The sequence below is a fragment of the Oncorhynchus nerka genome, linkage group LG7 (assembly GCF_034236695.1).
Source record: "Oncorhynchus nerka isolate Pitt River linkage group LG7, Oner_Uvic_2.0, whole genome shotgun sequence".
NCBI classification, from domain to species: domain Eukaryota; kingdom Metazoa; phylum Chordata; class Actinopteri; order Salmoniformes; family Salmonidae; genus Oncorhynchus; species Oncorhynchus nerka.
Window position 1 is genome coordinate 54,522,783 of NC_088402.1, and position 17,638 is coordinate 54,540,420.

At 45.1% G+C, this 17,638-nt stretch overlaps 1 protein-coding gene across 1 annotated transcript; it reads right to left on the minus strand.

Annotated features, from left to right (window-relative positions):
* Window positions 1-523: 523 nt before the first annotated feature.
* Window positions 524-15,701, minus strand: zgc:136971 (S9 family peptidase). Its single transcript, XM_029664082.2, has 22 exons — window positions 15,594-15,701; window positions 15,192-15,324; window positions 14,561-14,693; window positions 14,302-14,389; window positions 14,112-14,187; window positions 13,786-13,937; window positions 13,457-13,591; window positions 13,164-13,255; window positions 12,995-13,032; window positions 12,752-12,873; window positions 12,002-12,062; window positions 11,740-11,834; window positions 11,605-11,656; window positions 11,404-11,492; window positions 5,143-5,272; window positions 4,962-5,045; window positions 4,665-4,745; window positions 4,497-4,585; window positions 4,129-4,337; window positions 3,799-3,901; window positions 3,604-3,710; window positions 524-792 (listed from the first exon to the last, which is right to left on the minus strand). The coding sequence occupies exons 1-22, from the start codon at window positions 15,603-15,605 to the stop codon at window positions 684-686; spliced, it is 2,190 nt and encodes a 729-aa protein (XP_029519942.1). The 5' UTR covers window positions 15,606-15,701; the 3' UTR covers window positions 524-683.
* Window positions 15,702-17,638: the final 1,937 nt, after the last annotated feature.

The following is a 17,638-nucleotide window of genomic DNA, read 5'->3' on the forward strand; positions in this document are numbered from 1 at the left end:
AGGAAACTTAGTAACATTCAGGTGAGTTGGCTGTGCCGACTAATTGGCTACACCTAATCTTATTGTGTTTGTTTCCTTTGAAACGGGGTTTGTTTGAATAGACAAATGAACAGACTCGTATGAGTTTTTTAAAACCATGACACGCTAGCACCATTCTGGTTGTGCAGTAGACCAATTCCATGGATAGGAAACAGAAGATCATAGGTTTGAATATCACTGACGCCATGTGACAATAAAGAAATGTCTTTACATGATTAATGCCTAAGTAAATAAAGTTCCAACGGTCCCATCTGTGCTTGGAATTAAAAACAGTTCAATCAGCTATGTCTCGCTCCAATATAGCTTAACGTCTTCCAGTGTAATGGGTAGCACGGCAAACTAGAGAAGCTTCCCCAACACTGGTGTTTTGGATGCTTTCCAGACAAAACCACAGGAATCTCACATCTGCAGTTCAGTAAATAATCCATTGCCTCATGGAGCTCACGGAAGGTTGTGCACAATTTACAATCAACGCAAAAGGATGTCATTTTTCAACAAAACGTTTATTGCTATGATGCAACCATAGAAAACCAACACCAGAAGAACCTGGTAACAACTGAAATGTACAAAGGGAGTGCAGTACACGTGTGGCTGTCTTAATTCCACAGTTCTTTGTGCGTGTCCCCAGTCATACCAGTAGAGGCTCAGTGCAGGTGGAGGTGCTGCTGGAACCAAAGCACCACGTTGAGAAAACAGTCAGCCTGAGTGTCCACACGAGCCAGAGAGTGGGCATCCTCCGCAAACCAAAGCAACCTGCAAGGGGGGGAAGCACAGTTGTGTTTATGAGCGGACAATGTAGGAAAACAAAAACAACAAATGTCTTATTAGACAAGTTCAGGTAGTCCCGCCCTGTTTCAGTTTGTTTTGCTTCCGTCGGGTACCTAACAAACACTGCCCAGAGTTCACAGGTCAATGAACCGTCTAATAACATTGCTCAACTAGGACGGCGCTGCATAGCTGCCGTCTTATAGGCTCCTGACCAAATACTGCTATTTTGTGTGGATTTTTTCCTCCACTGAGCTTCAACTTCATTTGTACATAATGTTTCTGCCGTCATTTCCTGTGACGGAAAACAGCTTCTGGACATCAGAACAGCAATCACTAACCTCGATTCGGATATAGATTTCTACTTCAATGAGTCGGCAGCTCTGGTTGTTGACCCCGGACCCGATCCCCGGGACTCGAAAGTGGAAGCAGCGGCGAAAGAGCAGCGGTGTCATGATTAGGCTATGTCAGCGCGCATCTAGACCGCCATCGCCGTCTGTTTTGTTGGTGAACGTACAATCACTAGAGAACAAACTAGACAAGCTCTGTGGGCGACTATCCTATCAACGGGACCTGAAGAACTGCAATATCCTATATGTCGAGGAGTCTTGGCTAAACAAGGACAATACACCTCACTGGCAAGATCAGAAGGCAGTGTCGGGTAAGCTGAGGGGTAGGAGGTGTGTCAACAATACAGTGCCTTGTGAAAGTATTCGGCCCCCTTGAACTTTGCGACATTTCAGGCTTCAAACATAAAGATATAAAACTGTATTTTTTTGTGAAGAATCAACAACAAGTAGGACACAATCATGAAGTGGAACGACATTTATTGGATATTTCAAACTTTTTTAACAAATCAAAAACTGAAAAATAAGGCGTGCAAAATTATTCAGCCCCTTTACTTTCAGTGCAGCAAACTCTCTCCAGAAGTTCAGTGAGGATCTCTGAATGATCCAATGTTGACCTAAATGACTAATGATGATAAATACAATCCACCTGTGTGTAATCAAGTCTCCGTATAAATGCACCTGCACTGTGATAGTCTCAGAGGTCCGTTAAAAGCGCAGAGAGCATCATGAAGAACAAGGAACACACCAGGCAGGTCCGAGATACTGTTGTGAAGAAGTTTAAAGCCGGATTTGGATACAAAAAGATTTCCCAAGATTTAAACATCCCAAGGAGCACTGTGCAAGCGATAATATTGAAATGGAAGGAGTATCAGACCACTGCAAATCTACCAAGACCTGGCCGTCCCTCTAAACTTTCAGCTCATACAAGGAGAAGACTGATCAGAGATGCAGCCAAAAGGCCTATGATCACTCTGGATGAACTGCAGAGATCTACAGCTGAGGTGGGAGACTCTGTCCATAGGACAACAATCAGTCGTATATTGCACAAATCTGGCCTTTATGGAAGAGTGGCAAGAAGAAAGCCATTTCTTAAAGATATCCATAAAAAGTGTCGTTTAAGCCACCTGGGATACACACCAAACATGTGGAAGAAGGTGCTCTGGTCAGATGAAACCAAAATTGAACTATTTGGCAACAATGCAAAACGTTATGTTTGGCGTAAAAGCAACACAGCTCATCACACTGAACACACCATCCCTACTATCAAACATGGTGGTGGCAGCATCATGGTTTGGGCCTGCTTTTCTTCAGCAGGGACAGGGAAGATGGTTAAAATTGATGGGAAGATGGATGGAGCCAAATACAGGACCATTCTGGAAGAAAACCTGATGGAGTCTGCAAAAGACCTGAGACTGGGACGGAGATTTGTCTTCCAACAAGACAATGATCCAAAACATAAAGCAAAATCTACAATGGAATGGTTCAAAAATAAACATATCCAGGTGTTAGAATGGCCAAGTCAAAGTCCAGACCTGAATCCAATCGAGAATCTGTGGAAAGAACTGAAAACTGCTGTTCACAAATGCTCTCCATCCAACCTCACTGAGCTCGAGCTGTTTTGCAAGGAGGAATGGGAAAGAATTTCAGTCTCTCGATGTACAAAACTGATAGAGACATACCCCAAGCGACTTACAGCTGTAATTGCAGCAAAAGGTGGCGCTACAAAGTATTAACTTAAGGGGGCTGAATAATTTTGCACGCCCAATTTTTCAGTTTTTGATTTGTTAAAAAAGTTTGAAATATCCAATAAATGTCATTCCACTTCATGATTGTGTCCCACTTGTTGATTCTTCACAAAAAAATACAGTTTTATATCTTTATGTTTGAAGCCTGAAATGTGGCAAAAGGTCGCAAAGTTCAAGGGGGCCGAATACTTTCGCAAGGCACTGTAGCTGGTGCACAAACTCATTTTAAGGAAGTCTCAAGTTTTTGGTCACCTGAGATCAAATACCTCATGATAAGCTGAAGACCATACTATGTACCAAGAGAGTTCTCATCTACAGTACCAGTCTAAAGTTTGGACACACTCATTCAAGTGTTTATTTTTACTACATTATAGAATAGTGAAGACATCAAAACTATGAAATCATATAGTAACCAAAAAAGTGTTAAATCAAAATATATTTTATATTTGAGATTCTTAAGAGTAGCCACCCTTTGCCTAGATGCCAGCTTTACACTCTTGGCATTCTCTCAACCAGCTTCATGAGGTTGTCACCCGGAATGCATTTCAATTAACAGGTGTGCCTTGTTAAAAGTTCATTTGGGGAATTTCCTTCTTAATGCGTTTGAGCCAAATTCTATAGTAAGTACTGTGGTATTCTATAGTAATCTGTAGTTATTTTTTCATGTGGGCAGGATGATGGATTATATAACAAGCGGTTGTCACCTGACGGGGGAGCCCCTGCTCTTCAGAGAGCGGTACAGCTCCAAACCTTGGTGAGGGGACACTCTCCTGTCTTTACCCCCCAGCATCAGGAGCACTGGGGACTTGATCTGGACACAGAGGAAACCAAATGATATGCTTGTCTCATTGACAGCTTATAAGGGAGCGTGCTTGTATTTGTGTGCATGAACATCAAACCTGAGGTGCGTAGGATATGGGGGATTTCTGGAGCATGGTGGTGAGAGCCTCTGGGGTGGGCAGCTGGTCATAAGAGTACTGCAGCCCCACACAAGAGTAACGCCTAGGAAAGGTAGAGGGAGACAAAGGACAACTATCCATCAACCAACCAATTAATCACATTGTAAAAATAACCATTTAAAAAAATACAAGTACTATGCAAATACAGTCTTAAATATGCAGTGCACACAGCTTCCATCCCCTAACTAGTGCACTTTAATTAGTGTTTTACAGTCTCCACTCTCCAGTCCTATACACTGATAGACAGGGACAGAGAGTGTCAAGTCTCACCAGTCCACGATGTCACTGGTTCCCAGTAAGGTGGCAGCGTTGATGACTGGGTTCCTGACGGCACACGCCTTGTAGAAGTCTGGGTACTGGCCAATCAGGTGGCAGGCCAGGAAGCCCCCGTGGGACCCACCCATCACCACCACTTTATCAGGGTCAAGGGTTAAGAGCTTCTCAGCAGTTTGGTCAGCAAGGGCAGTTAGTACAGCCCTCTGGGAATGATAGTTAGGTTGAGGTTAGTTGCACAAGATGTGTTAGTAGTATTGAGTTAGAATACAAATTAGCAACCTGACTGGCACCGCGGGTTGAGAAACACAGTTGTATTGAAGGCTCTGACTGTAGATATTTTCAGCTGAGAGCTCACTCAGTACCTGCACATCCTTGACGTCTTGGCTCCCGATGTTCCCGGCCAGAGAGAGGATGCTGTCCTGGCCAAAGCCAGTGGAACCCCGGTAATTCACTACAACACAGAGAAACAATATTCTATCAGTGGATACCAGTGTGTGGATGTGAGGCAAGGAGGAAGTCCACTATCTTACCCATGAGTACAGCAAAGCCCAGTTTGACCAGGACTGCTGTAGTGACATTCCACTCTGCAAAGAACTGGGAGTGCGGCCCGCCTGGGAGAGAACACAAATAAGCTTCAGTCCGCCGTGAGCTCTTTCATAGATCAGTTCCCATATACATAAGAGTCTCAGAATAAGAATGCCGATCTAGGATCGGTTAATATACAAATTAAATATACAGCGAAGATTTGATCCTAGACCAGCGCTCCTACTACAAGATGCTTTATGAATATGGGCCCAGGATCTAGATTGTCCAGAGGTTTCTCTCACCATGGATAAACACCACCAGAGGGACCTTGGTGCGTGACGGAAGGTGGTTTGACGTAACCAGCAGGGCCCCAAAGTCTAGGCCAGCTGCATAAGAGACACACAACTTAATATTATTGTTTTTTTTCTCAAGGACATAGTTATGGCAACCAGACAAGTTCTAAACAACTATGGACTGACTCACAGTACTCTGGGTTCTCCTCCTGGGGCGTAGGGATGATGTCCAGAACATTGACGATGGCGCCACGTAGACACGACTCACCCAGAGGGTCCCAGGACACCTCCTCCTCGTTCAACGGAAGAAAAGCCACTGCCTGCAATTACACAAAGCATATATGTTAATGTACTGCAACTGTACATGATGGGATATGACCAGGTAACCTAAAGGAGCACCGTGTGGTATAGGGGTAACCTAAAGGAGCACCGTGTGGTATGGGGGTAACCTAAAGGAGCACCGTGTGGTATGGGGGTAACCTAAAGGAGCACCGTGTGGTATGGGGGTAACCTAAAGGAGCACCGTGCACCTAAAGGAGCACCGTGTGTGGGTAACCTAAAGGGGGTAACCTAAAGGAGCACCGTGTGGTATAGGGGTAACCTAAAGGAGCACCGTGTGGTATAGGGGTAACCTAAAGGAGCACCGTGTGGTATAGGGGTAACCTAAAGGAGCACCGTGTGGTATAGGGGTAACCTAAAGGAGCACCGTGTGGTATAGGGGTAACCTAAAGGAGCACCGTGTGGTATAGGGGTAACCTAAAGGAGCACCGTGTGGTATAGGGGTAACCTAAAGGAGCACCGTGTGGTATAGGGGTAACCTAAAGGAGCACCGTGTGGTATAGGGGTAACCTAAAGGAGCACCGTGTGGTATAGGGGTAACCTAAAGGAGCACCGTGTGGTATAGGGGTAACCTAAAGGAGCACCGGAGCACCGTGGTATAGGGGTAACCTAAAGGAGCACCGTGTGGTATAGGGGTAACCTAAAGGAGCACCGTGTGGTATAGGGGTAACCTAAAGGACCACCGTGTGGTATAGGGGTAACCTAAAGGACCACCGTGTGGTATAGGGGTAACCTCAGTGTTTCCCACAAGCACATGGAGTATCTAACCAAATATAAAAAAAGTAACCAGGTGGGATCACCCAGGCCAGGTGGTTAATCATTTTCTGGGAAACAAGCTCCATTTTGGTGTCCTCTAATACATTCTAATGCCTCGATTCCAGCCGAAATAATCAAATTATTGAATACTTTTGAGTTTTGATTTTTGAAAATTTGATTTTTTTCTGGTATTGTGTTTAAAATTAAAATGACTGAAATGTATGAATCCAGTGTATTGTTCATGTTTATTATATATTGTCTATGCTTAGATGCTCAGGACAGATTTTTTAAGTAAGCAAACAAACCTTTATAAAACATTTATCCAGTCTTCTCTTGAGATTAAAGAATTTTACTGCAAGACATGAATTGCCACAATGTTTGTTCTTCAAATGATATTTTATTAAGACAAGACAAAAATTACCAGTATGCGAAAGATGAAGCCAAATGAACTCTTACCGATGCGATTCGGTAGACTACTGACAAGTCACTCACTTTTAACGTCCTGATCGAGTTCATATCGAAAATTCAAAACGAGATCTTTAGTTTACTTGTCCCGATGCGATACCATGGACATACAACGTAGTTGTATGATTTATGAAATGGTAAGGATATGAGATTGACTTTTCAGGTTAGACAACATTGAGTCAAGCTGGTTTGTCAATCAAATCACAGTTCTGCCCTACCAAGCAACAGAGCAGTAAATGCTCATAGAGTGAAACTGAAAAAAACAAAAAGGACTTGATTTATTGTCCAGCCAAATTAATTGTAGGCAGATCATTGGAGATGTGGTTGTCTTACTAAGGTCATTTTTTATTTACATTGACATGATCTTTGACCTTAGATGGCAGTTACTGCCTTCTAGCTTGATACAGCAAATGAAATGCCTTTCCATGACGATTCTGTTACACAAACATGTGTTCCCTAGTTGCGCCTTGATTGGCTGTGTTCTGTCACTCAAGGGGACAAAAACTACAGGTAGAGTTCGAAAACTCAAGCCCCTTGGGTGCTGTCATAGGCTGCATTCCAAACACTTAAGACACATCCTTTCCCCTCAGCTCTCAAATTAAGTGGACACTTCTGATGACGTATCATGACGAGTACACACTTGCAGAGCAAGGGGCGAGGGAGGAAGGAATGATTTTTTAAATGGACCGTCCTTGACCAGAAATTCATCACTCATTTATCCTGCGATGATTGTGTTTTCAGCCACCGGTGGCTTATGGGTGCTTTATATGCCCTACAGTCAATGATTGCATGTCTATATATTTATTAATATACGCCAACTGTATGATAGCTAGCGTTAGCCTGCCTAGCTGGAACTTTGAAGGAACATTTTTTAATTCTACAATTTCCAAAAGCTAACCAAACAAAAACATATGAGACGTGTTTGTGTATTAGCAGCACAATTTCTAACTTATTTACATTCGTTTTTACTTACTGTTGACTCCATATTGACCTTGAGGTTTTACGTTTTGGCTGACTTTTCTTAACGGATGTACAATAATCGTGAACTGAATTATGGGGCGTTTCAGGACCCTATGTGAACATAATTGCACAACCACAAATTCCATTAAAAACAAGGGCTGAAGGGCTTTACGTTGGAAACTTCCCTTGCTTGGCTAATCATTTGGACCGACGACAAATATGGCCGCAGGGATTCCCCCAAGGGCCTAAGGCGAGGGTAAGTGGATGAGAGCGTCTTTTCTGTTTGAAACGCATCCATTGAGTTACATTAGCAGTGCCCATCCAAGAAGGCTCAAGGTCGTTGGCCACAGATAAAATGCCGTCAAATCACATATCTACCGTAGCTTTGATTGTACTGACCATGTCAACGTCATACATTCAAAATATTAGCGAGTAGTCATCATGAATTAAGTCGACAATCTACTGGCAAATCGTTGTCATATGAAGAGAAATGACAAAACTTATCGGTGCTCGTCGGCCGTTGGACATCAACATTACACACCAAGTAGGAAATCGCTAACTCGCTAATTCAACAATGAGTGATTTGGAAGGAATCAGTGGCTAACTGCAAACGTTGCAAAGCAATTACTAGCCTGCTATTCAGTGGAGTGGGTGTTTAAAAGGATAAACATTGAACACCATGGAACAGAAAAGGTTGAATACATTAGCCGTGCTGTCAATCCAGCATGACTTCTGCAGCATTCAAAACAACTGGAAACTCGGAAATCTCAAGACACATTTATTTAACCTCTAGTGACACCCCATCCCATGAACGGGACCGTTGTCATCATCTGACTAATTAGCATAACGCAACGGACATAAATCTTCCTAGAAAATATTCCTATTCGTGAAAATCACAAGTGGAATATATTGGAACACAGCTTAGCCTTTTGTTAATCACCCTGTCATCTCAGATTTTCAAAATATGCTTTACAGCCAAAGCTAGACAAGCATTTGTGTAAGTTTATCGATAGCATAGCATTATGTCTTGCTAGCAGCAGGCAACCTTGTCATGAAAATCAGAAAAACAACCATATTAAATCGTTTACCTTTGATGAACTTCGGATGTTTTCACTCACGAGACTCCCAGGTAGATAGCCAAAGTTAATCTTTTGGGAACTAACATCAAGGCGGTGGCCCGTTCTTGTAGGTTCATGCTCTACAACATCCGCAGAGTACGACCCTGCCTCACACAGGAAGCGGCGCAGGTCCTAATCCAGGCACTTGTCATCTCCCGTCTGGATTACTGCAACTCGCTGTTGGCTGGGCTCCCTGCCTGTGCCATTAAACCCCTACAACTCATCCAGAACGCCGCAGCCCGTCTGGTGTTCAACCTTCCCAAGTTCTCTCACGTCACCCCGCTCCTCCGCTCTCTCCACTGGCTTCCAGTTGAAGCTTGCATCCGCTACAAGACCATGGTGCTTGCCTACGGAGCTGTGAGGGGAACGGCACCTCAGTACCTCCAGGCTCTGATCAGGCCCTACACCCAAACAAGGGCTCTGCGTTCATCCACCTCTGGCCTGCTCGCCTCCCTACCACTGAGGAAGTACAGTTCCCGCGCAGCCCAGTCAAAACTGTTCGCTGCTCTGGCCCCCCAATGGTGGAACAAACTCCCTCACGACGCCAGGACAGCGGAGTCAATCACCACCTTCCGGAGACACCTGAAACCCCACCTCTTTCAGGAATACCTAGGATAGGATAAAGTAATCCTTCTCACCCCCCCCTTAAAATATTTAGATGCACTATTGTAAAGTGGCTGTTCCACTGGATGTCTTAAGGTGAACGCACCAATTTGTAAGTCGCTCTGGATAAGAGCGTCTGCTAAATGACATAAATGTAAATGTAATGGGAAAAAAATATTTTTGTAGGCGAAATAGCTCCGTTTGTTCTTCACATTTGGCTGAGAAATCGACCGGAAATTGCGGTCACGACAAATATTCCAAATTAGCTCCATAATATCGACAGAAACATGGCAAACGTTGTTTAGAATCAATCCTCAAGGTGTTGTTCAAATATCTATTCGATAATATATCCACCGGGACAATTGGTTTCTCAGTAGAAACGATTGGAATAATGGCTACCTCTGTACTTTACGTGAGATTTTCTCTCCGGGAGCATCATGTGACCACTTGCGCAATGTAGCCCCCTACGGGAATTCTTCAACATAAATGCGTAAAACTACGTCACAATGCTGTAGACACTTTGGGGAATACGTAGAAAGCGTAAGCTGGTTCATAGCACATTCACAGCTCAATGGGGACACATTGGCACTTGCGCTTTCAAAACCTGGGGCACTTCCGGATTGGATTTTTCTCAGGCTTTCGCCTGCAACATCAGTTCTGTTATACTCAGACAATATCTTTACAGTTTTGGAAACGTTAGTGTTTTCTATCCAAAGCTGTCAATTATATGCATATTCTAGCATCTTGTCCTGACAAAATATCCCGTTTAAAACGGAAACGTTTTTTTTCCAAAAGTGAAAATACTGCCCCTAGAGTCTCAACAGGTTAAGCAAGTCAGCCATATCAGCTATTATTTTTTAAAGGCAGCAAATGTGGCTGAAAGAACAGTTTCGCTGCCAGACAAGGCTCCGCTGACAGGCAGGTGTAGCAGTGATAAGGATTCACTCTGGCGCTGAAAAGAAAGCTCTATAGCTGGGACAGCTTTATGTAGGTCTTAGCCGTTTTGTGGGCACTGTTGGTCACCGTTATAGTGCAATTAAATGTACCGTTTAGTGTTGTGTAGTGGCTTTGCTAACATGCACCGAAAAATAAAAAACTTGGGAGGGGGAGTTTGTCCCACCAAGATGTACATGCAAAATGGCCATGGAGCACAAGAAAATAAATGAATGTGCCAGAAAATAATGTACGAAGTGGATTTCGACTCATCGTTAGCACATTATATGGGACATGCAAATTGACTCACAGACAATGAAAGAGCATCATGCTCTCTGAGGAGCTACAGAAAGATGGGCTCATTGTGATGGCTGGCACATAATTTATGGAACGGTATCAAACATATGGAAACCACATGTTTGACTCGGTTCCATTTCAGCCATTACAATGAGCCCATCCTCCTGTAGCTCCTGCCACCATTCTCCTCTGTGCTCTATCCCTCCGTGTAAAACAATGCGACTACAAGCACAGCGTACACAACACACACCCAGGAGGTAGAGAGGCGGGACAGACAGGAGACTGTCAAACCAGCAGCGTCTCCCTGTCGTCGCTCACTGACTGACACGCGCTATAAGATGCATATCATTCATTTTAGTGGGAGAGGGCTCGGTGGACTTTCTTTCCACCCAGACTTGTGAATTGTAAAAATTTGCAGTTAATTTAAGTGGAAAAAGTACCCGGGTGAAAATGTGTGTGTAACCGGCTGTATAGCTGACAGCCGGTGCTAATGGAAAATACTGTAACCTAAATGCCCAGAGCTCTGTATAGAGGTAACCTAAATGCCCAGAGCTCTGTATAGCTGACCCAGAGCCTGTATAGAGCTAATGGAAAAGGTAACCTAATGCCCAGAGCTCTGTAAAACCTAAATGCCCAGAGCTCTGTATAGAGGTAACCTGAATGCCCAGAGCTCTGTATAGAGGTAACCTGAATGCCCAGAGCTCTGTATAGAGGTAACCTGAATGCCCAGAGCTCTGTATAGAGGTAACCTGAATGCCCAGAGCTCTGTATAGAGGTAACCTGAATGCCCAGAGCTCTGTATAGAGGTAACCTGAATGCCCAGAGCTCTGTATAGTGGTAACCTGAATGACCAGAGCTCTGTATAGAGGTAACCTGAATGACCAGAGCTCTGTATAGAGGTAACCTGAATGACCAGACCGTTGTATAGGCGTAACCTGAATGACAGGAGCGATATATGAATGACCACAATACTGTATTACCAGGCGTGGGGCCTCGTTCAGATGGGAACAGTGGACCACCATCAGGTTATTCTGGATGGTGAGCAGCTTCCAGCTCCCAAATTTCTCAGCTGAGGGGAGAGAGAAAGATAGAATGGTTTGCTACAGTTCAGACATGTTTCAGTTTGAGAGGCTCGAGATGAAAACCTAACAGACTAATAATCATATAAAAGGAGAGCTTACGGTCAGAGATGCGAGTTACTCTCCTAGTGGTCCTGTCCACTACAAAGAGGTCCTGGGAGAGAGGGAGAGATGGGAAAGTGAGATCTTGGAGTACAAAATTATTTGCGTCCGCTTGTGTGCATGTTTACACTATACCCTCCAGTTCCTCCGGGCGCTACTGAAGACCACTCTCTGGCTGTCTGACGCCCAGCAACGAGGTGGCAGAGCCTCATACAGCCCAGCAAACTCATCTAGGGACAGACAAGGGGGAGGCCACAGGAACGGGAGGGAGAGGGATTGATAGATTGGTCCGGGGAAGGAAATGGGTGAGAAGCAAGAGATGGAAAGTGCAGTAGGAATGAGGTGCCATTCTATGTCAAGCTCAAAATGTTGCGTTGAAGTTATTCAATTTCTGTACCTTTCTTTGGCCTATTGACTACATCCACCAGCAACGAGATATTCCTCATCTCCAGGTCATACTGTGGACAGAGAGAAGGTACGGATATAACAGTATAATAGTGCAGAGTACCACCAGCGAAGCATAAACAGCACTCCACTGACCTCCAGACCATCCTTGCTTCTTTCTGATAAGGCGATAACAGTTCCTTCATGAAGGGGCTGGGAGCAGGGGTCTTGAGGTAACGCTGAGGACTAGGGGCAAGGCTGGGAGCGGGGGTCTGGAGGTAACGCTGAGGACTAGGGGCAAGGCTGGGAGCGGGGGTCTGGAGGTAATGCTGAGGACTAGGGGCAAGGATGGGAGCGGGGGTCTGGAGGTAACGCTGAGGACTAGAGGCAAGGCTGGGAGCGGGGGTCTGGAGGTAACGCTGAGGACTAGGGGCAAGGCTGGGAGCGGGGGTCTGGAGGTAAGGCTGAGAACTAGGGGCAAGGCTGGGAGCGGGGGTCTGGAGGTAACGCTGAGGACTAGGGGCAAGGCTGGGAGCGGGGGTCTGGAGGTTACGCTGAGGACTAGAGGCAAGGCTGGGAGCGGGGGTCTGGAGGTAACGCTGAGGACTCGGGGCAAGGCTGGGAGCGGGGGTCTGGAGGTAACGCTGAGGACTCGGGGCAAGGCTGGGAGCGGGGGTCTGGAGGTAACATTGAGGACTAGGGGCAAGGCTGGGAGGGGAAGGGTCTGGACTGGAGTCTGGGAGTTGGGAGGCTGGGGACTCACCTGCTGCATGGTGAGACACTGGCTGTGGGGGCCAAAAACCTGTCCCTCCAAGTACACCAGGAAGCGTCCATCAGGGCTCAGACGGGGGGACGAGACAGAGCTGGTGTCCCCAGACAGACACTCTAAGGATAGACAAAGGGTTGGAGGTTTGAGAGGAAAGATAAGCTTTGTTGTTACTTCACTGCGAATTAACAAGTTGTTTACCATGACAATGAACAAATCAAGAAAACATAAAATACTCACCACAGTTTCCTTCCAGGTCCAGACAAAACAGAGCTGACCTGAAATTAGATGTTTTCATTTGAGTCTTTCTAAAACAACACACAAGGGCATCTCTTGATCAGTCTATTACTCTGGAATATTGATTAGTGAGATGACGTAAACATAGTAGACTACACAGGCTGCTCCTTACCTCCTATTGGAGCAGAACCTCAGGCCCAGTCTGAAGGGCTCATGCCACCAGCCCACAAAAAAAACACACTCGCCATCATGGGCCCAGAGAGCCTGTGTTAACCAGACAGGCAATCAGCATGACAACAATTACTGTACATTACATGGCATAACATGATATTACATAGACTTACATGATTACAAGACATGTGACTGGTGATCCTTCTAGTGAAGTTGCAAAAACCATATGATGCTCTGCTAATACCTTCATGGGTGTGTGTGTGTGTGTGTGTGTGTGGCCCCATTTTTGCTCACCTGGCCTGGGGAAACATGTGAAGGGACACCCTGCAGCACTGTTACCGTGCCCTTGGCCACGTCGGCCACACACAGCACTGGGACACTTTTACTGGTCAAGCCTTCCCCCCAGTCCTCCCAGTACATACTCCTGTCCTGATGCACAACAGGGGAAAGGAAGGGTGTTGAAGCCATGAAAATAAAATAAACAATGGATCATGTTTACGCAACATAGCAGCCATCCTAAGAGTCCTTCCAGAACCACCCGAATGTCAGACTGCATCCAACTGAATGTATGGCTAAACATACAAAGACAATGAATAGAGGAGTGAGCAGGGTGTTTCGGATACCTTCTCAGAAGGGCTTCCCAAGGGTCTTGCTGTTGACACTCCAGCTGATGGGCTGGAGGCTGAAGTGTATGAATCTCCTATAGACCTTTTCCCCTCAGCTACATACAGCAGCCTGCTCTCACATGTAGACCAGGCCAGGCAGCCAAACTGAGCTGCACATAAACAGACGGCGAACAAGAGACAAAGACAGACCGACATGGAGAGAATGACTGGCTGAAGAATTCAAGCAAATGGCCCTGATTAGGTCCACAGTGGAAAACGTCTAGTATCAGACAGAATACTCAGAGCACCGTAGGCATTAAAACCACCCAAGAAAAGGCCTTTACCATCCTCATACACTCTCCCATGTTTGTTGAGAGCTGTGAGATGGATGATCTTTTTTAAGCTGCTGTTGCTCCACACCTGAAAATGAACAGACCCTATAAAAGTTCAAGCAAACCAGTATGCACCGTATCCGGGTGGGTGAAGGAATTTAGCCAAATGATGACCGACACAGCCAGACCACTCCATCCTTACCTCTAGGAACTGTTGTCCAGCAAACTGACCGCTGGTTTCCCTGACAACCGCCCTCAGATCTCCAGACAGGGAATAGGAACTCAGCAATCTATTTGAGCAGAAAGGAAGAAAACATGGAAAATGGCAGCTTAGAGAAGGACCTATCGTACCTTTAAATAAATACCTACACAAATCTCACACACATTACGTCATCAACACCAGACACTGGGATGGAGAATGAGTGGTGGGGGAGAGTTAATCTGCCCGTCTGTCTACTTACTCGCCGTGTAAAAGGCTGCAGGGGCCTGGTGGTTGGATGTCTATGTCGGTCTCTTTACTGTAGTTTTGAATCAGTGTCCACTGCTGGGCATAGTGCAGTCTGGCTCCCCGGAAGGTCTCACTCTGACTCCACTCTGATAGGTGTAGGCAAAGGAGAGGTTAATAACTATGATTTTTTAATTTATCAATACATTAAAAAAAGTAATTCAAACTATTTTTTCCAACCAAGCAAACATAATAGCATATGTGAAGTCAAAAAAAAAAAATACACATGTTCATGGCACAGACACAAAGGTAAGTCCTCTATGTAACTCTAAGGTAGCAGCAGAGACCGAAGAGGAAGCAAGAAACCCCACACCCTAATTGTTTCTGGTTACATTACAGTCAGTCATTGTAAATAAGAGTTTGTTCTTCACTGACTTGCCTAGTTAAATAAAAGGTTACATTTAAAAAATACGCCCTTTCAGTTTGTTAACCAACTCCGAAGCAGAAGAAAATTGACGACTTCAAAATGGTGATGGCCTCAGGCGCTACCGGTGGGCTCACAGAAACCATAGTGGGACAGTTACAACGTTGCGATCTCTATTACATCTCTATTGTGTGTGCGTGTGTGTGTGTGCGCAGTGTCTCACCTGCAATTAAAGTGAAACTCGTGCCGTTTAATAGTGCCATGTAGTCATTCGCCGTCACGAAGGCAGAAATAGGGGTGGGATACCCACTATATTCACGGTACAAAGTGCTGATAGCATCGGGTTCCATTCGTGCCTAGGTGCAGTAGCGTTAGTTAGACAGGCAGCTGTCAACTGTTTTTGGAAACACTTTTACAGTGCATTAGCAGGCTAACTAATCACTTCCATCGATTACAGGTGATATTAAAGCCATGTGACTGCATGCATTCAACAAACTATGTATCAGCTTCATTTTAAAGGCTAGAGAGACGAATGTTAAGATAAACATAGACGGAACACAAATGTCCATTTTGAGCTAAAGTGGTACTTGTAAAATAAGTAATAATAACAATAGTTGTCTTTTACCAGGAACTCCATGTCGACACGACGGCCGATACCATTTAATACAGGGGCTGATGGAAGAGACCAAACGCAAGGCGGCAGCAGCAACACATTTTGTAGGATTTCACAAAGGAAGTGATTAATGGCGCCTTGGGATTTCACCCCAACTCTGACGTCACACCAACTCTGGTCCAAAGAATCCCAGATAGCACTAACCATTAAAAAAAAAAATCTCCTGCCCCCTCCAATCCCACAGTGATACATAAACTCAGCAAAAAAAGAAAAGAAACGTCCCTTTTTCAGAACCCTGTCTTTCAAAGATAATTCGTAAAAATCCAAATAACTTTACAGATCTTCACAGATCTTCATTGTAAAGGGTTTAAACACTGTTTCCCATGCTTGTTCAATGAACCATAAACAATTAATGAACATGCACCTGTGGAACGGTTGTTAAGACACTAACAGCTCACAGATGGTAGGTAATTAAGGTCACAGTTATGAAAACTTAGGACACTAAAGAGGCTTGTCTACTGACTCTGTAAAAACACCAAAAGAAAGATGCCCAGGGTCCCTACTCATCTGGGTGAACGTGCCTTAGGCATGCTGCAAGGAGGCCTGTGGACTGCAGATGTGGCCAGGGCAATAAATTGCAATGTCCGTACTGTGAGACGCCTAAGACAGCGCTACAGGGAGACCAGACGGACAGCTAATCGTCCTCGCAGTGGCAGACCACGTGTAACAACACCTGCACAGGATCCGTACATCCGAACATTACACCTGCGGGACAGGTACAGGATGGAAACAACAACTGCCCGAGTTACACCAGGAATGCACAATCCCTCCATCAGTGCTCAGACTGTCCGCAATAGGCTGAGAGGCTGGACTGAGGACTTGTAGCCCTGTTGCAAGGAAGGTCCTCACCAGACATCACCTGCAACAACGTCGCCTATGGGCACAAACCCACTGTCACTAGACCAGACAGGACTGGCAAAAAGTGCTCTCACATGAGTCGCGGTTTTGTATCACCAGGCAGGGGTAATGTTTCCATACCCTGCATTACTCATATACTGTACTCTATATCATCTACTGCATCTTTATGTAATACATGTATCACTAGCCACTTTAAACTATGCCACTTTGTTTACATACGCTACATTACTCATCTCATATGTATACACTGTACTCGATACCATCTACTGCATCTTGCCTATGCCGTTCTGTACCATCACTCATTCATATATCTTTATGTACATATTCTTTATCCCTTTACACTTGTGTGTATAAGGTAGTAGTTTTGGAATTGTTAGGTTAGATTACTTGTTGGTTATTACTGCATTGTCGGAACTAGAAGCACAAGCATTTCGCTACACTCGCATTAACATCTGCTAACCATGTGTATGTGACAAATAAATCTGATTTGGTCGGATTCGCATTTATCTTCGAAGGAATGATCATTACACTGAGGCCTGTACTCTGGACCGGGATTGATTTGGAGGTGGAGGGTCCGTCATGGTGTGTCACAGCATCATCGGACTGAGCTTGTCATCATTGCAGGCAATCTCAACACCATGCGTTACAGGGAAGACCTCCTCCTCCCTCATGTGGTACCCTTCCTGCATGCTCATCCTGACATGACCCTCCAGCATGACAATGCCACCAACCATACTGCTCGTTCTGTGCATGATTTCCTGCAAGACAGGAATGTCAGTGTTCTGCCATGGCCAACGAAGAGCCTGGATCTCAATCCCATTGAGCACATCTGGGACCTGTTGGATTGGAGGGTGAGGGCTAGGGCGATTCCCACCAGAAATGTCTGGGAACTTGCAGGTGCCTTGGTGGAAGAGTGGGGTAACATCCCACAGCAAGAATTGGCAAAGTCCATGAGGAGATGCACTGCAGTAAAATGCAGTTGATGGCCACACCAGATACTGTTACTTTTGACCCCCTTTGTTCAGGGACACATTCAATTTCTGTCAGTCACATGTGAAACTTGTAGTTTGTCTCAATTGCTGAATCTTATGTTCATACAAATATTTACACATGTTAAATTTGCTGAAAATAAACGCAGT

Excerpts from the sequence above, each read along its gene's own strand:
- zgc:136971 (XM_029664082.2), bottom strand. Across the intron at positions 13,938-14,111 it reads TGGGAGAGTGTATGAGGATG|CTCAGTTTGGCTGCCTGGCC; the intron begins GTAAAGGCCTTT and ends GTTTATGTGCAG. Across the intron at positions 12,063-12,751 it reads AGTGTCTCACCATGCAGCAG|TATGACCTGGAGATGAGGAA; the intron begins GTGAGTCCCCAG and ends CTCTGTCCACAG.